The sequence below is a fragment of the Tupaia chinensis genome, unplaced genomic scaffold (genome assembly GCF_000334495.1).
Source record: "Tupaia chinensis unplaced genomic scaffold, TupChi_1.0 Scaffold000414_1, whole genome shotgun sequence".
Classification (NCBI taxonomy): domain Eukaryota; kingdom Metazoa; phylum Chordata; class Mammalia; order Scandentia; family Tupaiidae; genus Tupaia; species Tupaia belangeri.
The window spans coordinates 2035738-2061018 of NW_006159919.1; the positions used below are offsets into that span (position 1 = coordinate 2035738).

Sequence of the window (25281 nt, forward strand, 5' to 3'; positions counted from 1 at the left end):
ATATAGTGCATAATGCAAAATACATTCAGGATGTTCATAGATTGTATCCATTCCCCCCCCCCTTTTTTTTTCCAAATGACATCATACTATCCCAGTAGATTTCAAATGAACTACTATAAAGTGGTTGCTTCCCCTTCTTTAAAGATAATTTTAGGCATGTGACCATATTATTATTTGAAGTTAGTTTTTATTGTGTTTAGTTACAGATTTTGGGTTTTGTATGATAAAAAAATTCTTACATTTCTCTTAATATTGTTAAAATTACATGCAAAACAACATGTGCATAATGTATCTGTTTTCAGGCCCGATGATGCATCAGCAGCCTCCTTCTCAGCAATACAATATGCCACAGGGAGGCGGGCAGCATTACCAAGGACAGCAACCACCTATGGGGATGATGGGTCAAGTTAACCAAGGCAGTCACATGATGGGTCAGAGACAGATTCCTCCCTATAGACCACCTCAACAGGGTAAGCATCCATTTGGAAAATTTCTTGCTTAATGTAAATAACAGTAATTGAAAGGCTTTAAATTTTAATGAACTTTTCATCAGACTAAGTTAGGCCTTTTTTTTTAAATCCCCAAAAGGTAATGGATATAGTAGATAGAAAAAGGAAGTGGATAGGAGCTTCCTGGTATACAGCTTTGTTTTCTCTGTTATTTTCTGGAGAAGTATATATCATAACTTTTGTATCAAAATTCACTAATTTACAGCAGAAAATACTGTTTTGTTTTTGAGAAGTTATTAAATATATTTTCAGGAACAAATCAAATTCTATTTCAGAGTACTCTGATGTTAAAATAAAAAGCAAATTAATTTTCTGCTTTGTTGAGCCTCTTTATTAAGTCAGTGTTTGTTTTTCTGAGTTGATAATTATTTGATATTATGTGTGTGGTCTTAACATTAATTTTTTTTTTTTTTTGTGGGGGGAGGAGAGGTTTCTGCTATAGGGTGCGTGCACTCACCAGAAAGAGAGACAGAAAGTGAGAAATCACCCTCTCCTGGGGTGGGGGTGACCACACAGCAATCCCTTGTTCTCTATTCTCCTCTCGTGATCTTGGGCATGCACGCATATGTGCCCAGTGTGAGTTTAAGCCACTGGGTCTGGGACTCAAACCACGGTTACTACATAGCCATTACACCAATGGCTGGTCCCAACATTAATTTTCATAAACCTGGTGTGTATAGCTGCTGTCTGTGTGTATGTGAATAGTTAAAAGTATCCAAGATGCCAAAGCATGGGAAAGGATACCTACAGCTGAGAAGTAATCTCTCATAACATCACATGAGAAAAAAGTTTTTGATGACAAATTTATTTACATCTTGACTGGTTGTGATTTTTTCAGGCCCACCACAGCAGTACTCAGGCCAGGAAGACTATTATGGGGACCAATACAGTCATGGTGGACAAGGTCCTCCAGAAGGCATGAACCAGCAATATTACCCTGATGGTAATCTCTCCTAATGTTCACTTTCCCATTTTTCTATCCCTGCCCAGTATTAATGTAGAGAGCTATTCAAAACATTTAAGTGAGGATGAAGAAATTTAGAAACACTTTAATAATTTAAAGTACCAATGATAGCATTAGTTTATAATCTAATTCAAAGTATATTTTATGTAGCTATTCGATTAGTACCATCAGGAATCATGTTCCGTCATTGGAATCCTTTCTGAGGATCCTTTTATATTTGGACTGTTCATTTGAACCAATGCAGCTATTATTGATTCACTCTTTTGCTTTTAATAACTGCTTTGTTGAGATACAATTCATATACCATAGAGTTCACCTATTGGTTTACTCTTAATGCAGTGTATACATAGAGAATATAATTCTTGAGTATTTTGCAAAGTTAATGATTTCAATTGAGGTTGAATACTTCTCAAAGAATTATGGTCTACATATATTAGCATTTGAGAAGAATGTCGGGGCTAATTTTTATCCATAATATAGCTACATACAGATTCAACAGAACAGGAAAGGCATTTGGGAACCAGATATTTAGTATGCTTTTTAGTTTTGTAGTTTATTTTTTTTTTTTTAAGTTGGAAAGTTGGTTTTGAAAAAGTGGTCACAGATGTATTCTGCATTTTCAGAAGATATAAATAGTAATAATCTAAGCATACTAGTAAACTTTCACTGTGCAGTTCTTTCTGTTTTTCTTTGTGTGAAAATTTTATAGTACTTTATTTTAAAAAAGAATTCAAACACATTAAACTGGTAAATTAGGAAGTGGTTACTCACATTACAAAATTATTTCTCTTGTTATGAAAGGATTTGTCAAAAGCTTTATGTATATAGTAAGCTTCTTTAGTGTATTTAATAATATAAATGACTTAATAGAGAAATTAAGAAAACTTAAAAGTGTCAGGAACCATTGACTAGAATCTGATATGAGTGAATAAGATATAATTTGATGTTACTTGAAAATTCTTTGTCCTCTTTGATCATTTTATACATTTTATATGTGAAGCTTAAAGACACATTTGCACTTAAGGATATTAATTTTTTACTGCAGAGATTGACAAATACAGGCAGAGCAAACACCTGTTGAATTTATATATGATAAATATTTATTAGTGATAGTGATGATATGTATGGATAATTCTGGTTAGAAAACTATGCCATTTTTTTATCTCAGATTTTCTTGCCTTGAATTATTTAGAATTAAATTTTTGTCTTTTTCCTTTCACATGTAGACATGGTATTAAGATATTTTTTAAATTAAAAACTTGAGTAAGCTTATAGTAGACTATATGTATATTAAAGAGGTGAAATCTATTTTGTTAAATTATGTGTATTAAATCTGAGGAAATAAGTGCTTTTAATTGTTTAATTTTAAAAATACATTTAAGTAATTTGTTTCAGTTTGGCATTGTTTTTTTGGTCCTGAATATTTCCTAAAATCTGAGATTTATGTTGTAAATATGACTTTTCTATTTAAAATAGATAGGTATGTGTTTTATTTGTAAATATTAAAACTTCAGGGTTAACTATAAATAATTTTATTACAGTAGTAGATTTTTTATCAAAATATAATTTTTCATAATTGTGTACTTAAGTTAATATATGTCTCACATTTACATAGACTATTCCATTTATATCAACAATCATTTTCTTAAATAGCATTGGATATTTTCTGTCATGGCCAGCTGTTTATGCCAGTAAATATGTAGATTAGGTGTTGGTAAACTTTTTTTCTAAGGGCCCAACAGTGAATATTTTAGTCCTTATGGGCTATAAGCTGGCTGTATGTTGTTAGTCTCAACTACTGAACTCGTATAGCATGTAAGTAGCTATAGACAGGACTTAAATTAATGGGTGTGGAGGTATTCCAATAAAACTTTATTTACGAAGGAGGCCACTGGCCCTGTTAAGACTACAAGCCATCATTTGCCACCCTTTGAAGTGTTGATATTTAAGAGGTGGTTTGAAAACATTCACATTCTAGAGCACTATGAGTTTTGCATTTATTTGTAACTGTATTCTTTCTTTCCTAGTTTGGCAATCCTATAAAATTTAGTTTCGATTTTAGCTAACTAGAGTTTATTTTAGTTAAATGGGTGAGAATGTTGCTTTTTTATTAGAGTCCCATTATATTCCAGGTGAAATTTATTGTGCCTTAAAACTAAATGTATCTTCTAACACTCAACACAATATTGATTTATGAAGTTGTATGTTTTTGATATTCCAGAAATATTTTCTAAAGACTTTGAACGGCAGCACTAAGAAATATGTTTTTGCATCTGAAAATACTTTGAGATATCTATACTTTTTATGCAAATAAATGTTAGAATGTGAAAAATTTGTTTCAGTTTCTTTCAGGGGAAAAAACTTATGGAGCTCTTATATATTTTGCATTGTTTTTAACATATGCTCTGGAATTGGAGACCAGCAGAACAGGTGTTTGACAAAATATGATAATTGCTTCCTTTGTTCATTTCAATTTAATTCAAGTTATTTACATGTGAAAGACCTAAATGCTTTCATTCTCTTTTTTTTTAATGGAAGATAAAGTTTTTTTCCTTCCTCAGTGAGGATTATCAGAGTTAAGATGATAAATGTAATGTTTCTAAAACTACTGCTTTTTGCTTTTAAAAAATTTGCATGTATCTCAATATGAATACAAGCACATTGGTAAATATTTAGCTAATGCAATTGAAATTATTTTTTATGTATTTCCATTTCTTTTTCTTTTTTTCAATTTTATCTGAAAGTTTAAATATTTTTAGGGTTTTCACTCAGTGGCCATTAACGTTTCTTCCTGTCTCTTGTCGAATTGATGTAGGTCATAATGATTACGGTTATCAGCAACCGTCGTATCCTGAACAAGGCTACGATAGGCCTTATGAGGATTCCTCACAACATTACTACGAAGGAGGTATCTATATACCTTCACACACATACACATATATATCCCCTTCTACAGGAATGAAAATTCTTGCATAAGACAACTTCTACCCATGCAAAGCTCTTGTAGAGTACTAGTTGCTGGCTGTCTTGAAAGTTACAGGGAGCCCAGAACAATCAAAATAATTTCCTTACAAATAATTAAAATGTATAGCCGTGATTTGCCATTTCTAACAACAATAAAAAGACTAAAAGCATTTAAAAATGAGTTTTTCCTCAGTGGAAACTTTCTATTTGAACATAAATTCATTGATTCAATTTTTTCCTCGTGTGTTTACATATGTATAATTTTACATATAAGTATAGTGCCTTTAGGAAACAGCTTGCTGATCTTGTGTAGCTAGTGTGTGCTCTTGTAGCTGTCTTTAATTTTGTCTTTTTTATTTTATTTAGCATAGTCATGATCTTATGACTGTGATGTTCCAGTAAATGTAATGCTCGTATGGCAGAGACGCTGAAAATGCTGCAGTTCAACCTTGCAATTGGCTTTAACTGCAGTTTGTTTGGCCGAAATCCTTCTGTTTGGTTTGAGTTTTTCTTTGTTTTGTTAACTTTTAAAAATCAATATGGCATTTCATTTTGTTCTTGTGTTGTTGGCTATGCATCTTAGAGGGAAAGAAGTTAATTAAGCAAACTTCTCAGTTTTTTTTTCTTCTTCTCCAATTACCCTTTAGGAAATTCTCAGTATGGCCAGCAGCAAGATGCTTACCAAGGACCACCTCCCCAACAGGGATATCCACCCCAACAGCAGCAGTACCCAGGGCAGCAGGGCTATCCAGGACAACAACAGGGTTACGGTAACTCCTTTTTGTAGTTCATTTTTGTTACCAGGAAATGTAATGTGGTGGTTCATGGTCTGAAATACAGAAGTGGATATTTAATATTTATTTTGTCAAGAATGATCACTTTTGGGGCCAGCATGGCATAGTGCTTAAGGCACGGGACTCCCACATGGCTAACTGTGGTTCAAGTCCTAGATCGGGCAGCTTTCTTTCTCTATTGAGTGTATGTGCCTATAGCAAATTAAAATATAATAATAAATAAAATTAAATAAATATTGGATCACCAGGAAAGTTGTGACACATTATGCATAGAGAAACATAGGAAAATATGTCATGATTTTCCCTACGATCTAATAATTCTTTCTTTTTTCTTTTTTTTGAGAGGTTTTTGCTATAGGGTATGTGCGCTCGCCAGAGAGACAGAAAGAGACAGAGAGACAGAAAGTGAGAAATCACCCCCCAGGGGGAATGGCCACGCTGCAATCCCTTCTCCTCCATTCTCCTCTCGGGATCTTGGGCACTCACGCACACACGCCCGGCGTGAGTTTAAGCCACCGGGTCCAGGATTTGAACTGCAGTCAACTACATAGGAGTCCAGCGACATAGCCATTATGCTAACTGCTGGTCCCATACAACCTAATAATTCTTTAAAAAAATAATTAACCACTTTCAGAAATCTACTATTTTAGCTCTGTCTACTATTGATATTAGTGTTTATTTAAAATGTTGCTTTTAAAGTCGTGATCCATTGAAAAACAACCATTAACTAGAGATGGTTTATTGAAGAAAGGTAAGCTATGTAGTCATTTAAAAGACAAGACAAATGAATTCTTAAACCTGTGACATTCATGACCAACCAGTAGCTTTGTACATGGTTGGAAAATTGAAGATTAGGTGATGATTAACCATAAATACGAGATGACTTCAAAAAGTTAATGGATGAATGGATTGAAAATACAAATTTATTTTGGTGTAAAAATATTTTGAACTTATTCATAGTTTTTCCATAGTATACATTTCTTGTGAACTCTTTGAAGATTTCTCATATATAATCAACTTGTTTCTAAAATTTAATGAGTGTTACTATAAAAATAACTTTTTTTAGTACCAATAGATCTGTTCAGAAGGAATAAAGAGAAGCCTTTTGTCATTCTCTTGTTAAATAGCAGTTCATGCAGTTAATGTATTTATTGCATTTACATATCATAAAGAGGTAGGGGAGTTGTAAACATGTTTTCCTATTACATTTCACTATGTCTATTTTAAAATCTGACTTTAAAATAATTTATTTATTACATAGGGAGTGAGAATTGTTACATATTTGATATATCAGTTTTGGCCTTAAGAAAGGCTATTTTAACCATCAAAGCATATAGGCATATGTGGTTTTAATGTAGCTGTTTACTGATACTGACACCATCTCTTGCTAAAATATGGTTTCTTTTTCACATCTAGTTCTCTGTGTTATTAGCTTTAGTCACTGACTTAAACTTTGCTTTTATTGTGGGCATCTACCTACCTATGATAGCAAGGTCGGGCTGAGACTTTCTTGTTGCATTGACGTATTCATTGAAAATCATACACTGGGAGTCAGGTATTCCAAAATAGATAAGTTCTGGTTCCCTGATTCTAGATAGGACTTTAGAAATAGTCCATGGATTTTTATTTCTGTTTTTTTTTTTTTTTCCACAAAGGGACTTTCTTGTTCTTTCCAAATAACATTTTCATCTCATGATTATGTAGTGAGTGTACATTGAATAAATAAATTATACTGTTTTATTGCATTTGGATGAAAACAGATACAAAGTAGCTAAATCAGGTAAATTCATTAATTTAAAAGAAATACAGTTTTCAGTGGGAAAAGAGAATAAATCATAATTTAATTAATTTTATTTGAAATACTTAAATACTGTTAGGTCAGATATCATGCATCCTAAAAGAGAAATTCCCATATTTTTGCTTACCTGTAGGCTTTAGTTTTCAAAATTTAGAGTTTTGGGACCAGCAGATGGTGTAGTGGTTACGTTACTGAACTCTCATATGGCCAACTGCAGGTTAGTCCCAGATGCGGTGACTTGAAACTCAACAACAGGTAGGTGTGCCTGCAAGCCCAAGATCCTAGGAAGAGAATAGAGAAGAGATTGCAGTGAGGCCATCCCCCTGGGGAGGTGATTTCTCATTTTCCCTCTTACTGTTTCTCTCTGGTGAGTGTACGCACCCTAAAGCAAAAAGAAAATTTAGAGTTTTAATAATTGAATGTAGAATTAAGTGGTAGACTGATGGAATTTATTTAAGCTTGAAATTTTATTTTTCTCTTTTGGCACTTTGCAGTCAATGTTTTTATGGCAAGTGGTAGAAAATGTTTAAGTGTCAAAGCTTTTCAGTTTATAAGCATTCTTTTTCTTTTCTTTTTTTTGGGAGAGATTTTCGCTATAGGGTGCGTGCGCTTGCCAGACAGAGAGAGAGACATTAGAGACAGAAAGCGAGAAATCACCCCCCGGGGGGATGGTCATGCCACAGTCCCTTCTCCTCCATTCTCCTCTCGGGATCTTGGGCACACATGCACACGCGCCCGGCGTGAGTTTTAAGCCACCGGGTCCGAAATGCGAACCGCGGTCAACTATGTGGGAGTCCAGCGACATAGCCATTACGCTAACTGCTGATTCCCTAAAGCATTCTTTTTCTAAAAGAGATTTTTGCTATAGAGTATATGTGCTCACCAGAGAGACGGAGAGACAGAAAGGAAGAAATCACTCTGTTGGGGGATGGCCACACCATAATTCCATAAGAGGAGAACTTCAGTCTCTTCTTGATTTTGGGCACTTATGCACACATGCCTGGTGTGAGTTTGCAAGCCATTGGGTTCAGGACTCAAACTGTGATCAATCATGTGGGGGTCCAGTGGTGTAACCGTTACATCATCTGCTGGCCTCTATAGAGCATTCCTTAGAAGACAGTAGTAGAGTTTATAAAATGGACATATTTCTTTTTTTTTTTTTAAAGTATTTTTTCGACATAGGGTATATGTGCTCACTGGAGAAAGACAGAGAGACTGAAGGAAAGCGAAAAATCATCCTCCATGGGAGATGGCCACACCTCAATCTCCTCTTCATTTATCTCCTCCTGGGATCTTAGCCATTCACATACACGCACCAGGCATGATTTTTAAGTCACCAGGTCCAGGACTCAAGCTGTGGTCCACCATGTAGGAATCCAGCGCTTTAAAAACTACACCATTTGCTGGCTTTAATAGATGTAATTCTTTTTTTTTTTTTTAAAAGAATTATTTATTTATTTATTTATTTTTTTATATATTTTTTAACATGAGTTTTGCCAGAGAGAGACAGACAGACAGACAGACAGACAGCAATCTGGGCCTCTAACTGTGGTCAGCCATGTGGGAATTCTAGCACCTTAACCACCATGCCACCTGCTAGCCCCAGACATAGTTCTTTGTAAACCCAAACAGTCCCTTGCCATCTCTTGAATTTGAAGTTGTTTTAAGAGAAAAAAAAAATTTTTTTAGAGAGAGATTTTTGCTATAGGTCATGTACATTCAACAGAGAGACAGAGAGAGACAAAGAGACAGCGAGAAATCAACCCCTAGAGTGGGTGGCTACTCTGCAGTCCCTTCTCCATCTCCTCTAGTGATTTTGGTCATGCATGCACATGCATCTGGTGTGAGTTTTAAGCTGCCAGGTCCGGGACTCAAACAGCAGTCGACTATGTAGATGTCCAGTGACATAACCGTTTCGCCAACTGCTGGTCCTTAAGAGTAAAATACTAAAGGTGATCAGTTCTCAGAGTGTAACTTTTCAGTTAACTTTTTAAAAATGCAATCTGTATCTCTCAAGTCTTTATAATTTCTGTATTAAATGTTCTTGATGATTAGTTTGTCATTGCAGAATACAGTCATATTATTTGTTTGGTAATTGCAAATGTAAATTTAAATAATATAATTGTAAGTAAAATAGATTCCCAAACTTTATTTAGAAGTTATTTCGGTATTTTTCTTTGAATTTGCTTCTTGTTTTTTTCTTTTGTCTCTTATTTGCACTGGTTAACTCTCCAGTACATGTGTGGATTAATTTTCTTTTCATATAGAGTTAACCTGCTTCATAGCTCCCTGAATCTGTCTTACCCATTTTGACAAACACTTTGTAATGACAAGAGCACGGTACAGTTATTACACTGAAGTGGCAGGATGGTATTTTCACTCTTACTATAAATTTTAAAATTTAGAGAAAATCTAGGTACCAAACTACCTTTTTTGCTTTAGATATATAAAAATATAGTATTAGTTATAAACCCTGTATTTTTCTCTGAAGTTTTGTTTATGTTAATTATTTTGTAGGTCCTTCTCAAGGGGGTCCAGGTCCTCAGTATCCTAACTATCCACAGGGACAAGGTCAACAGTATGGGGGATATAGACCAACACAGCCTGGACCACCACAGCCACCCCAGCAGAGGCCTTATGGATACGATCAGGTAAGTTCTTTCTTTTTTTAAGAGGTATTTGCTATAGGGTGTATGCACTTGCCAGAAAGACAAAGAGACAGACACAGAAAGCGAGAAATCATCCCTCGGGGGGATGGCCATGCTGCAATCCCTTCTCCTCCATTTTCCTCCATTCTCCTCTTGGGATCTAGGGCACGTACTTGCCTGGCGTGAGTTTAAGCCGCTGGGTTTGGGACTCAAACCGTGGTCGACTACATGGGAGTCCAGTGACATAGCCCTTACACCAACTGCTGGTCCCTGACCAGGGAAGTTCTTTGACCAGCTATGGAATTGCCACATTTTCACTCTTAATTAGATAAAGTATCTTGGACTTGAGGACTGATTTTTTTTTCCCTCTTTTTATTCATGGTATATTCATTAACAAGACAAATATATTAAGTCTCTTTAATAGAATGCTAGCACAGTTAATCAAAATTACTCATTACTCTACATAACATGCAGAACTTGTCTTGCTGAAAAATACTAGTATCTCGCCCCTTCGATTTTACCCTTAGGCACACTTCCTTAGCTGTTTCTGTGATCCTCCCTCATGTTTATTGTTGGAGACTTTGCCTTGACCTATACCGTGTGGATCCATCCGTGTCAATGTTTTATTAGCTCTCCACTTCACTTCAACATATTTACTACACTTCTTTCCCATCTGGGACATCCCGTCTCTTTAAGTTAAAACTTTCTGCTGTTTCTTCCTTCCACACACATACCTGTGATCTCAAGAATTACTTCTCTTCTGTAACCGTTCATCCTGCCTTCTAATAGTGGTAAGTGTATCTCAGAATATCATAAATTACTCTATTCCTCTGAACCTGGTATTCAACTAAGTTCCTCTTTTTTATTATTAAACTCAGAATTACCATATGTGCCACAATGATATGATTCATTATTTTATGAATGTCCTCCATACCTGTGATCTCAAGAATTACTTCTCTTCTGTAACCGTTCATCCTGCCTTCTAATAGTGGTAAGTGTATCTCAGAATATCATAAATTACTCTATTCCTCTGAACCTGGTATTCAACTAAGTTCCTCTTTTTTATTATTAAACTCAGAATTACCATATGTGCCACAATGATATGATTCATTATTTTATGAATGTCCTCAAATATATTCCAATTTATTGAAGTAATTTATTATTAGGGCATTCTTTAAACTGGTTTCAGGTTTGTCTTCTAGCTTTACATCTTTTTATCACCTAAGCTATTTAAAATAGGTAGCCTTATTTTTTATTTATTTTAATTTTAAAAATTATTTATTCATATTATTATTTTTCTAATTTAATTTAATTTATATTTTGATTCAGCCAGAGAGAGGCAGATGGAAGGTGAGAAAGAAAGCCAACAGGTCTAAGTCTTGAACTTCAATTGACCATGTGGAAACCACCATGCACCTGCCAGCCCTGATAGCATTATTTTCAATGTGAAACTGGCTTTAATATGTAAATTAGGGTTTCCAGGGCCAATGTAGATGGTCTGGGTTGAGGAACAACTCAGATGCAGTGCTAACTATGAAATTAGAGGCATGAGCAGTTCTTTATCAACCTACTCTCAAGCCTGTAACTTCCTTATACTTACACTTTCTATTTAAGTAATGATATAAGAGACTTAAAAGGGTAAGGACAGAGGAATATTTTTAAAATAAAATATGCTAGAATAAAATCAAAGGATTCTGCAGAGGTTTAATCATGTTTTAAAAGTGAAATAAGTCTTGGCCAGTGGGTATTTAAGGGTAAAAATCCTGAGCAGACAAAATTTAACCTCATTCTAATTCGTAAGTGAGATTCTTCTCATATAATCCCCTTTCAATAAATAATTAATTTTCCACACATGTTGGTTACTGTTATTAGATTCTAGATAAGTAAAATAGGCATGATCCCTTGTAGCACAACTATCTCGTTCTTATATTCCTTGATCTCCCAGGTACATAGGTACGTATTTCTTCTTCATTAATGAATGGTCATCTTTAGCATTTATGTTACTGACTTCTTTGTTCTTTTTTTTATAGTGATTCATTCTTTATTTTTGTTTTATTGTTTTTTTTCTTTTGATCAAATATCCATTATTTTTATTTATTTATGTATTTATTTATTTATTTATTTGGAGTGGTTCTTGTTATAGGGCACGTGCGCTTGCCAGAAAGACAGAGATATAGAGATAGAAAACGAGAAATCACTGCCTCCCCCCCCCCCCCAGGAGGACAGCCACCCCGCAAATTGTCCTCTTGGGATCTTGGGCATGCATGCACATGCACCCGGCATGAGTTTAAGCCACAAGATCTGGGACTTGAACTGCAGTCAACTACATGGGAGTCCAGCAACATAGCCATTATGCCAGCTGCTGGTCCCCCAAATACAAATTCTTTTTTTTTTTTTTTTCTTTTCTTTTCTTTTTTTTGGAGAGGTTTTCACTATAGGGTGCGTGCACTCGCCAGACAGACAGAGAGAGAGACATAGAGACAGAAAGCGAGAAATCACCCCCCAGGGGGGATGGTCACGCTGCAATCCCTTCTCCATTCTCCTCTTGGAATCTTGGGCACACACACATACGCGTCCGGGTCCAGGATGTGAACTGCGGTCGAGTACGTGGGAGTCCAGCGACATAGCCATTACGCTAACTGCTGGTTCCCCCAAATACAAATTCTTGACCCTGTGTTTTTCTAAGTGTCTAAATTATCCTGCCTTATACTTTCAGTATCGTTAGCTCTCGCTTCTCAGTCTAACTTCAACTTCTTTTTCCAATTGTGTATAGAGTATTTCTTTAGATGTCTCCCAATTCTCTCAACTTTAGCATGTTGTGAACTAAAGCTGACCATTTTTCTTTCTAAGTTAACATATTTCTAAATTTTCTAAACATCAAACCATTCATTGAACAAATGCTTATTGTGCAACAATTATACAATAAGTACTATGCTAACATTGGAAATAAGATAGACATGGTGGACACTGCCTTTATGAACTAGATGGGGTATAGGTTTGTACACAGATAATATAACATAGTGTGATAACTACTTGGATGAGAAAAGCAAAAATGAATATAGAAGGAGCTTTTAATCTAGATTCAGAGAAAATGTTTCTTGGAAAGTATATACGTGTGAAACCCCAAAGAAGAGTCAGCATTAGCCAGATAGACGTGGAGGATGAAAGGATATTCTTTTTTCAGAAAGAACATCATGAAAGACTAGTGTTAAGATGTCTGCTTCAATAAAGCAACAGCATGTGGAATAAGAGACAAGACCGCAGAGAGATGCTAGGTTTAGATTAGAAAGGCTTTTACAAGCCGTAAGAGGGAATTGGGGCTTCATCCTGACATCAGTGTGGAGATTTGAAGGGACTATAAGAGATGTATATAAGTTATCTAGCAGTGGGTGGCATGTAGAACCATGATAGATAAATGATTTACTTTCCCTTTTGTCATCATAATCATTCTTTTCTCTAAAGTTTTGGAATTTGAGAATATGCTATGGGTAATGACCCATGGTGTTCAGGTAGTTGCCACCTGCATTTCCTACTTCACTAGACGAGGATGTGAGGAGGGGACCGTTCTAGCTACTGTCATGTCAGTAGTCTCTTCACGTTGGTCTGCTATTTAGCCTTATTTTTATCCCCATACACAAACACTCATCAAACTTTTTATTTTAGAAAAGTAGCCTGTTCACCTCTTAAAGATAAAAAAACCAGTGCGTATTCCTAAATCTGACAGTAATAGTTTAGGCAATTTAAGCTGAGTGAAGGATAAATTAAAGGAGAAAATTGAGAGTTAGGATGTTTTTACAATAGTCTTCCCCATCTCAGTAAATGGCAGTTTGATTCTTCTAGTTCCTGAGGCCAAAAACCTGAAGTCATCCTTGATTCTTATCTTTTGTGAGTCAGATACCTAATCATTCAGATCTCATCATCTCTTCCTTCAAATTGTACCTATCAGTAGTATCTAACCATTTGTTAAGATCTCTTCACACCCAAGGCAGATATAACTAAACTCTCCTGGATTGGTTTCCAGATTTCATTTTGCCTCCTTTACCAGCTATCCTCCATGTAAGACCCAGAGTTATCTTTTAAAAAATCAGACAGATTAAGCCACCTCTCAGCTCAAAATCCTGTAGTAACTTCAACTTCTTTCAGAGTAAGTCATCTCATTCAAGGGTATACATGACTTATCTGGTGTTATCTATGTGTCCCACCACCCATTTCTGTATATTTATGTCCCAGCCATTCCGCTTCAGTCATGTTGGCCTATTTGTGTTCCTTGTGCAAGCAGGTTTCTACCTCAGAATCTTTTTTTTTTTTTTTGAGAGTTTTTTTTTTTTTTTTTTTTTTTTTTCTTTAGGGCACGTGCGCTCGCCAGACAGAGACAGACAGAGACAGAAAGTGAGAAATCACCCCCCAGGGGGGGATGGCCATGCCGCAATTCCTTCCCCTTCATTCTCCTCTCGGGTTCTTGGGCACTTACGCACACACGCCCGGCATGAGTTTTAAGCCACCGGGTCTGGGACGTGAACCGCGGTCGACCACATAGCCATTATACTAACTGCTGGTCCCACCTCAGAATCTTTGTATTTGCTGCTCTGTCCTCTGCCTGAAACTGTTCTGATACTTACAAATGCCTCATTCCTCACTTTATTCAAATCTCACCACATTACCATATCATATCAGGGAGTCCTTCACTGATTACCTGTCTCAAATAGTAACATTTTTTTTTTCCTTTTTTTTTTTTGGAGACGTTTTTGCTATAGGGCGCGTGCGCTCGCCAGACAGACAGAGAGAGACAGAGAGATAGAAAGCGAGAAATCCCCCCCGAGGGGGGATGCCACACCGCAATCCCTTCTCCTCCATTCTCCTCTCGGGATCTTGGGCACGCACGCACACGCGCCCGGCGTGAGTTTAAGCCACCGGGTCCGGGACGCGAACTGCGGTCGACTATGGGGGAGTCCAGCAACATAGCCATTACGCTAACTGCTGGTCCCTCAAATAGTAACATTATTTATAATATTCCCTTTGTGACTGTACCACAGTTTGTTTATACATGGATCTATATATAGATGGACATTTGGGTTTCCTGTTTGTGGCTCTTAACAGATAGAGTGCCCCATTCACATACGAGTCTCTGCGGACATTCGTTTTTCATTTTTCTTGAGTAAATACCTTGAAGTGGAGTGGTTGGATCATATGGTAGGTGTATATTTAAGAAACTGCCAAGCAGTATTTCAGAATACTTAAACTATGTTATATTGCCATGAGCAATGAATGAGAGTTCCAGTTTTCCCTATCTCCTTGCCAACACATGATATAATGATCAATCTTTTCAGTGATCACTATTCTTAATAATTGCGTCGTCTCCTTGTAATTTGTGTATTCCCAAGGACTAATGTTGACCGTGTTCTCTCGTATGTTTGTTTATCATCTGGGTAGCTTTTCTGAAGTATCTTTTTAAATCTTTTATTGTTTTTCTTTTTTAAGATAAGGTCTTCTTGTGGCTGGCAGGTGTCATGGTGGCTAAGGGTTCTGGACTCATACATGGCCGATCATAGTTTGAGTCCCAGACCTGGCAGCTTTCTTTCTCACTTTCCTTCTTTCTTTCTCTCACTCTGTCCCTCTCTGGTCAAATTTAAATAAATAAATAAAGTAATTCTTTAAAAAAAGATAAGGTCTTGTGTCTTGATCCTACAGCCTTATCCAGCGGAGTGGCTGGGATTACATGTAGGCACAGCTGTACCTGGCTTTTTTGGTTATCTTAAAATTGGAGTTTTTTGCCCACTATGCAGTTCAAGTCCTAGACCTGATGGCTTGGAAAAAACACACGAGATGTGTATGTGCGTGCCCAGAATCCCGAGAGGAGGAGGGATTGATCATCTCCTCTGGCGGGGTGCTTTCTCACTTTCCCTCTCTCTGTTCGGCTGGTGAGCACATGCACCCTATGGCAAACTTAAAAAAAAAAAAAAAGGGAGTGGTTCCTTTGGGCCATTTAGGTGGCACCGTGGTAACATGCTGCTCTAGCAGTGTTGAATCCATATGGAAGATTGCAAGGTCAGTTCCTCACATGACCTATAAATGTCACCATGATCCTGGCGAACTGGCGATGCTGGAGGGGGACAGTGGCGTGAAATGCTGAGGAGACTGCTTGTTTTTTTCTTTCAGTAAGATCAAGTCTCTCTCTGACTCTGGTGAAAAAATGAAACTTAAAAACTTTTTTTAAATGATTGGGTATGGTGAATTCTTTATATATTCTAGATATAAGTCTTTTTTTTTTTATCAGATACATGATTTGCATTTATTTTCCTCCAGTTTGTCTTTTTATTCTCTTCATTGTGTCTTTCAAATAGGAAATTTTAAATTTCATTGAAGTTCAGTTTATCAATTTTTTTTCATAGTAATGGTTTTATTATCATATGTAAGAAAGTTTTACCTAACCTAAAATCAGATTTTAACACTTTCAGGTATAAGTTTTATATTTTGCATTTAGGTATGATCTGTTTTGTGTTAATCTTTGTATGAAGTGAAGTTTGATGATTGTATTTTCCTTTGAATGGAGAGCAGATTTTCTTACTGGGAAGACTGTTCTTTATTAAATTTTTTAAAAACTTAACTGAAAATCAGTTGTCCATAAATGTGTCTGTTTCTGAACTCTCCTCTATTCCATTGGTCTATTTTATCTATCTTTATGTCAATACCATGCTGTCTTTATTACTATAATTTTATAGTAAGTCTTGAAATCAGATAGTGTGTTTTCTAATATTTTTCATTTTCAAAGTTGTTTTGGCATTATAGGTTCTTTGTATTTTTCTTTGAATTTTAGAAGCAGCTTTTCAGTTTCTACATAAAAGCCTACTGAATAGATTTTTATTGGAATTGGTTGTGGACTCTATGGATCTATTTGTAGAGAATTTACAGGATGTTGCTGAGTCTTTTAGCCTATGGACGTGGCATATGGTCCTTACAATTTCTTTTTTAGCTGTTACATATTTTCCGGTGTAGTAGTGTTTTGTTTTTTTTTAAGAATTATTTATTTTATTATTATTTTTTAATTTTTGCTGTATGGCACATGCACTCACCAGAGAGAAACACAGTGAGAGAGAGAAAGAGAGCGAGAGAGGAAGTGAAGTTTGATGATTGTATTTTCCTTTGAATGGAGAGCAGATTTTCTTACTGGGAAGACTGTTCTTTATTAAATTTTTTAAAAACTTAACTGAAAATCAGTTGTCCATAAATGTGTCTGTTTCTGAACTCTCCTCTATTCCATTGGTCTATTTTATCTATCTTTATGTCAATACCATGCTGTCTTTATTACTATAATTTTATAGTAAGTCTTGAAATCAGATAGTGTGTTTTCTAATATTTTTCATTTTCAAAGTTGTTTTGGCATTATAGGTTCTTTGTATTTTTCTTTGAATTTTAGAAGCAGCTTTTCAGTTTCTACATAAAAGCCTACTGAATAGATTTTTATTGGAATTGGTTGTGGACTCTATGGATCTATTTGTAGAGAATTTACAGGATGTTGCTGAGTCTTTTAGCCTATGGACGTGGCATATGGTCCTTACAATTTCTTTTTTAGCTGTTACATATTTTCCGGTGTAGTAGTGTTTTGTTTTTTTTTAAGAATTATTTATTTTATTATTATTTTTTAATTTTTGCTGTATGGCACATGCACTCACCAGAGAGAAACACAGTGAGAGAGAGAAAGAGAGCGAGAGAGAGAGAGAGAGAGAAAGCAAGCCCCCAGATCTTGGATTTGAACCATTGTTAGGCATGTGAGAGTCCAGCACCCAAATTACCATGCTACCTGCTGGTCCTCACAGTGTAGACGTCTTAACACAGCCTTTATAAGATGTATTCCCTAAGTATTTTTTTTTTCCATCTCTTAAAGTTTGATTTGTGTCTTTCTTTTTTATATCTTCTATGTCCTTAATTTTTTTGTACTTACACACTATAAGTGTTAACTGTTTAATATTCATTTCTGTTCATTTTAACATTTGCCTAATTTCTGGGTCAATTTGGTTCTTTTGATATTTAGTTTCCTCCTCAGTATGGATCTTATTTTCTCCCTTCTTTTTATGTGTGATAATCTTTGATTGGATTCCTAATATTGTGAACTTTATTTTTTTGGATAAGGGATATATTTGTATTCCTAGAAATATTTTTGAGCTTAATTTTGGGATCTAGTTTAATAAGTTAGAAACAGTTTGAACTTCTCTGGACTACTTTTAAGTTTTTTAGGCAGGACCAGAGCAGTATTTGTCTTGAACTAAATATTCTCCACTGTTGAGGTAACAGCCTTGTGAGCACTCTACCTGATATCCTTTGAATTATAAGGCTTTTCATTCTGGCTGGTGGGAATAAACTACTTTTGTTCCTATGTGAGTGCCAACTGTTGTTTCCTCTAAGAAATTATAAGGCTTTTCATTCTGGCTGGTGGGAATAAACACTATTTCTGTTCCTGTATGAGTGCCAAGTGTTGTTTCCTCTAATCCTTTGGGGTACTTCCTTTCTCAGCCCTGGGTCACACATTTTCGTATTGGTACTATGCTTGGTACTTAGGGGTAGTTCCTTTCTGGATTCCATAGTTCTCTCTCTCTGTAGATCTTCCTTCACTGATACTCTGTCCTACTGACTCTTGCTATCTTTTTTTCTCTCCAGAGTCTAAGCTTTATCTTCTTAATTTAGAACATCTAGCAGGCAGCTCCAGTTTCCCTCCGTGCATTGCAGTCTGGAAACTCTCAAGGCTGTAAGCTGTAGTAATCAAAGGCTCATGTCATTTGTTTTCCATGTTTCAGAGATTGTCCTCAGTTGCCTGTGTCCTCTATTCTGAATACAGTTATTTATAGCTTTTTTTATTATTATTGTTTCAGAATGGAGTGTTAATACATCTTGACTAGAAAAGTGCTTAAAGTTTTCAACAGCATTTATCTCCATTTTGCAGATTATTTAGTTATTATTTATTGTCATAGTTCACTTAAAGGCATCTCTTTGTCTGCTTTTATTACTGTTGAGTCTCTATCACCAAGCAGAACATAATACATAGTAAATAAATATTGAGGAATAAGTAAAATATAAGTAGATGAATAAATAAGTCCATTACTTCATAGATAATGACTTGTGATCACAAAAATAGAGGGAGATGGAAACCTTTAGAAAGTACTGTCATCTTTCAGTATCTCTGTGGAATTACTTCCAGAACCCTCGAGGATACCAAAACCTGCAATGTCCGAGTCCCTTATATAAAATGGTGTAGTATTTATATTAACCTGTGCATGTCCTTCCACATACTTAAAATCATTTCTAGACCATTTGTAATAACTAACGCAACATAAATAATTACATTGCATTGCTTATGAAACAATAGAAAGAAGTGGACATTTGCACAGATACAAGCAGTTTTGTTTTTATTTTTTTCTGAATGTTTCCCATCCATGGTTGGTTGAATTTGCAGATGCAGAACCCAGATAACAGATGGTTGACTTTTTATTAAGATGTAATGTAAAGATTTATAACTGATTAGATAAGTGTAATGAAGAAAGGACATTTTTGGCATTCAGCTATAGTGGCCATATGGGAGGCTTGGATTCAGATCCCAGGTTGACTTGACTATGTTGGGACTGGAGGCTGTGGGAAGGATCGTGCTGTGGTGAGATGAGATCCTACCTAGGTATTTGTGTTTTTCTCCTATTCTCAAAAATAAATAAAACAAATTAAAAGAAAAAAAAAGAAAGAAAGAAGGAATTTAAAGATGGTTGGTATTGTTCAGATTTCTAGCTTAGGAATTAATTCTTCATTCAGTATACTCTTATCTAGGTAGTCTAATTTATTTACCTGGTTTACCATGCTGCTAACGCCCAAATCTCTATTTCTAGTCTGAATTTTTTTTGAAAATCAGATGTCTACTGGACATTTCCACTTTGATGTATATTAATTAAACATAACAAAAAATTCATAATTTTTTCTTCTCAAACTTCCCCTCCCATATCCTGTATCAAAGAGACAAAGAAGTACTCTTGACCAAACTAGAAAGTCAGATGCCCTAGTTGATATTTTAAGTTTCCATCCTTTTCCTCCCCTATCTAATAAATGACAATATCTTGTTGATCCTTCTTCCTGAAAAGCTCTTGCTTTTGCTCTTATTATTCTTTATACTCTAGTCAGAGTAATTTTGTAATTAAAAAAATGTTTTTGGGGAACCAGCAGTTAGCGTAATGGCTATGTCGCTGGACTCCCACGTAGTCGACCGTGGTTTGTGTCCCGGACCCGGTGGCTTAAAACTCACGCCGGGCGCGTGTGCGTGCGTGCCCAAGATCCCGAGAGGAGAATGGAGGAGAAGGGATTGCGGCGTGACCATCCCCCCTGGGGGGTGATTTCTCGCTTTCTGTCTCTATGTCTCTCTCTGTCTGTCTGGCGAGCGCACGCGCCCTACAGTGAAAATCTCTCCCAAAAAAAAAAAAAATGTTTTTGGAGGAGCAGAGAGAGACAGAGAAGCTAAGGCTTAGAGTATTAGAATGATTTGCTCAAAATGACAGAACTAAGCAATGGTGAATCTTGATGCCAAATTCTGAGTGACAAGAGCCCATACTTGGTTTATAGCACCATGTTGCCACCAATAATATTAATGAGTACTTAAGTAGTTTGCAAAGGCATTTTCATGTTTTTCTTCTTGAATAACCTTTTGAGGTAAGGATTATAATTACCATCACTTGTCAGATGAGAAAATTAAGACTCTAGGGAAGTTAGGTAATTTGCCCAAGGACAAGAAGCTGTTAAATGGTGATATTAGTACTAGAAATTGTTTTTTGGCTCCAAAACCCATACGTTTAACTCTTAATACTATCTTAGAGTTTGCTTATGGTTACAAATAACACAGTACATATCTTTTTAGGCTTGATTGTGGTTTGGTTTCCTCCTAGCAATGTGACCAAGTTTGGGTCAAATTACATAAACACTCAGTGCTTCCAATTTTGTTGTCTCTAAAATGGAGATAATATTTACTATGTAGGTTATAAGTGGACACAAAATACTACAATGTCTGACACATGGTAAGTTTTTCAGATGTATTAAGAGTTAACTATTGGCAGGTGGCGTGGTGGTTAAGGTACTGAACTCCCACCTGGCCAACTGTGGTTTGAGTCCTGGACCTGGCAGTACTTTGTCATTCTCTACCTGCCTCCCTGCCCATCAAATTAATAATAATAATTAATTAAATACTTTTTAAAAAGAGTTAACTGTTAATATTAGCTAGACTTCTTTTTCTCCATTACTTCAAGTCTGTCTTTCAAAATAATGATTAGCTTCTATTCCCCATTGTTATGTATTCTTTACTTCCCACTTCCCTTGGGTATTCTATATTTTCTCCTCTTTGCATTTGCATCCAGGGGCCCATGTACATACTCCCATCATGTACAGGGAGGCCCCAGCATATCATTCCTGCACCTGCCTTTATGGGCTTTATCATCATAGAGTATTGTATTACTGTTGTGCCATTATGGATCGCCTGTAGTTATACTTCATTTAGTTTTAAGTCTTATTTAAACTTATGGAATGAGCATTTTGTTCTATAAATGTTTATAATTGTATAGACATAATTTACTTAGCATACATTATAAAAGTCTTATATGTCAGACTTTTTTTTTTTTTTTTTTTTTTTCTTGCCAGGGGAGACCTTTGCTTGATGGAGGGAGAGGAGAAAAAAAGAAAATGAGAACGTTTCCCCCATGGGGAATAGTCATGCCATAATCCCTTCTCCTCTATGTCCCTCCTTTTGGGGTTTTGGGCATATATGCACATGTGCCCACCAGGTTTCTGTAGCCTTCCGGGTCTGAGACTTGAACTAGTTGACCATGTGGGATCTAGGCACTTGAACCTCCATGCCCCAGGTTGAATTTTTCTACCAAAAAAAAAAAAAAAAAATTGAGAGAGGGAGAGAGAGAATATCCACAGGGGCCAGAATTTAAACTGTGGTCAGCCATGTAGGATCCCATTCCCAGTGCCACTGCACACTGCGCTATAGGGCTGTATGTCCCTCTTCCCCCTTTTTTGGGGGGGACCCTTACATACTTAGGGCATAAGGATGGGTAATTTGATAACACCCAGTTCTTCTCCTGAAGTAATTCATAATATCTTTCACATCTAAGTACTAACTAGCCCAACCCTCCTTAAATTCTGAGATTAGATGAGTTTCAGTGGTTCAGGGTGGTAAGGTGGTAGACTATTGCTTATATTTCTTTGGCACAGTGCTTCTTAACCTCTTCTACTTTCAGATAATTTATAATAACTTACTTTCTTTATTGACCTCTCATCATTTTAAACATTCTGTTAGGGGAGCATTTCCATTGAGCATTTGGACTCTGTGACTTACAATTCTAGAAAGCCCTTTCCTATATCCTTTCTTATTTGTCATAACAAACAAATGAGGTGTAGGACCAAGAGCAGCCATTCCAATTCAGAAATGTAGATGTTCCTTTTCTACTTTATGGCTGAAGAAACTTGAATTTCAGTAAGCTCTTTTTAGACTCAGACACTTAGCAATAGAATTAACTTAAGCTCAGCTTTCATATTTAGATTACCTGAGAATGGGATAATAAGCTCCAGTATGCTAAGCATTACCTTTTATTTCTCACTTTGAACTTTTTATTATAGAAATGTTTAAGCAAATACAAAAAAAAAAAAAAACCCAGAGATTAATATAATTAACCCCAGTGTTCCCATGTAACAACATTTTTGCCAGTGTTGTTCCGCTTACCCTTTGACACTCAGTATTTTGTTTTATTTTCGAAATATTTTAAAGCAAATCATAGATATGATATAATTTTTATCTATAAATATTTCAAGATGAGCATTGACTTCAAATTTACTGAATATGACTATGTAAAATGTGCATAAACGTAACATTTAATTGCATTTATTGTGCATTTTTCTATTATAACACAAGACATCACATTTATTTCTGTGGAAATGTAAACTTTTAGGATCCTATGTATTACAATGCAGAAGGATTTCAGCCCTCCGACATTTTCTTGAATTGTATTACTAGGACTAGGAAAGGAAAATTTAGACAGAGGAAACAGTTAACTCGTTGTATGCTTCCAATGAGTATTATTTTGGGAAAATACGTGCTTTTATGAACCCTGTTGTAAATATATTTAAGAAACGTTTGATAAAATATGTTTCTTCTAGTGTGGTCCTCCTTTCTTTTTTTGCCTTTCTTCTTCTGTTTTGGAGGAAAAGGCATTCCTTTTCTTCCCCAAAACTTACCTTAATAGATATGTACTGGACAGTGTTTACCTCCCTGATAGAAATTTTTCTACTTCATCATATGTTTTTTATCTACGTCCTCTTTTTTTCTCCCCGCCTATCAGCCTACAAGTCTTCAAGCCTACTTTATTAAACAACAAAACAAACTGTCATTGATTGATGTCCCAGCTGTCTGTTTGAATGCCTCTGCTGATACTTCCTTGACCTCAGGGAAAGGCCCAAATTATTTAGTATGGATAGAAGGTTCTTTACCTTTTCTCTCCCAGATACCTGTCCATTCTCACTTGCCATGTAATCCAAATAACCTTGATGTTAATTCATTACAGTAATTATAACGAGCTAAGCAGTAACAAAGCTGTCACACTAGTGTAGGACTTAATATACCAATAATACCACATCAGAGTTTAGAACTAGAACTTCTCACTGATTTCTGTTCAATTCAGTTCTACACAGTTCACCTAACATTTAAATTCCCTGTATGGGAAATGTCCTATTCTAGGCTCATTTGCTAATCCCTTGCATACTTTGGACCATGACATCCATGTCCAATTGAATATAATAATAGAAGAAATTACAGTGATACTACGTATATAAATATATAAAAATTACATTTGTCGTAGATATAGTTGCTTTTGTAATATGACTTAAAAATGATTTGTGATTTTTTTATGCCAAACTCATTGTGGGTCAAACTGTTACCTAATTCTGTTTTTAAATTTGTCTCTTAGGGACAGTACGGAAATTACCAGCAGTGAAGAAATACTTACATTCCAATAGCCAGTATCTGTTAGCAGCCATATTGTCACCTCAGCACTGTGGACGCCTCCCTGTGAAGAGATCCTTCCATTCCATCTAGTTTTTGGAAAAACCTTGTGGATAAGTGACTGTTTCATCAGTAAGCAGCCAAGCAGCCTGTGTGGTTTAGTTGTAAAAGGCTTTAGTAGCTAAAAAATACTCTTGATTTCACATTTCTACTCTAGATGGCAACATTGGACAGAAGATGCAATGACATAACCAATTTGCAGTGATTTCGAAACTGTGTTTCAAATGGACTGTTACAGACTGAAAGGTGTGAACAGCTTTGTATGTTTATGAAGGTTAAGGGAATTTAATACTTTTCCACAGATTCTTTTATAACAGGAAGAGGTAAACGTACACTTTTTACAGCAGCAATATTTTGTATATTATGTTTATTTCATGTGCATATGCAAGGCGGTACACTACGCACTGGACAGAATGAGAAATCCTCTGTTAATGTGGACTGGAGGACGGTAGATGCTTGATTGTTTGGGTCTCAAAATGGTGTACTGTAAAGAGAAAGGTGAGAGAGAAGACAAAGCACACCATATGTCCTCTGTCGTGTTCTTAGAGAGGAAATTCACATCCCTTTTATCTATTAGAGAATCCAGGCCACTGTGATATAGCTTTGAGTAAAAAGACATTTTTTTAAAAGCCTTCCAGTTTTGTGGACTAAAACCTTTTTATAAAGATCATTTATAATACTGTTTTAAAATGTGAGGCAATAAGAATTACTTTATGTTGGATCTGAAGAATCTTGAGTAACAGTTTCATGTAGATGAAGTGGTACTCCTCTCCTAAAATAGCAATAACTGAAAGTGAAAATGTTAATTTTACTTAATCTGAGTAATCAGGGAATTTAGTAATATCAAAACATTTTGTAAATGATATCAGAGTCAGCATTGATCCAGCAATTTTATTTTTTAACATTAGAAGGAAAATTGATTTGTATAATAAAATAGTTCAGAAGACTCTACAAACCCTTTATTTGAACTTTCTTAACTGGAAATAATGCCATTTGTAAAGGAGCATTTTCATGTTTTTCCCTTTTTTTATGTTGGTTAATATAATACAAAGAGATATTTAGGAAAATGCCTATTGAACAGGTTTATTCTGATCTGTATTAAAAGCTCAGAGGTGCATCCTAGATCACCTTGTTTATTAACATGGCATATTTAATCATTATTTGAGATTGTCCTGTGCCTGATCATTTTAGCTAAATTCGGGGATACTGCATTGGGTAGGAAAGCGTGCATTAAGAAATCTCTAACCATGATTATTTAAAATAATCCAAAAACATCTAGCCCAAAGGTAAGTTGCTATTTTCATCACAGTTGCGTATGCCAGGGAATAAGATATATTCTTTATAATTGAATTGGTTTTTCCCACTTCTAACTGGAAACAAAACAGAAGGGGTGCCATAAATTTGAATAAGCAGAACATACTTTTCTCAATATACTGTAAGAGATGGAGGAATTTCAGTGTGTCTGTGTGTGTCTGTGCATGTTTAAGGGAGAGAGAAAAAAGAGGGTGTGTGTGTGTGTGTGTGTGT

General features: G+C 35.7%; 1 protein-coding gene across 2 annotated transcripts in view; it reads left to right on the plus strand.

The window, feature by feature from the left end:
- The window catches only part of SS18 (SS18 subunit of BAF chromatin remodeling complex), an 82025-nt gene extending 57568 nt beyond the window's left edge, over positions 1-24457 (plus strand). The window contains exons 6-11 of one of the 2 annotated variants that reach the window (XM_006154534.3): positions 303-470; positions 1348-1452; positions 4289-4381; positions 5085-5207; positions 9547-9680; positions 23660-24457. In XM_006154534.3, coding sequence (XP_006154596.1) covers positions 303-470; positions 1348-1452; positions 4289-4381; positions 5085-5207; positions 9547-9680; positions 23660-23686 — 650 coding nt within the window. In that variant the 3' untranslated portion in view covers positions 23687-24457. The remainder of the gene's footprint in view (positions 1-302; positions 471-1347; positions 1453-4288; positions 4382-5084; positions 5208-9546; positions 9681-23659) is intronic. The other variant, XM_014590160.2, reaches the window with a different exon arrangement.
- Positions 24458-25281: the final 824 nt, after the last annotated feature.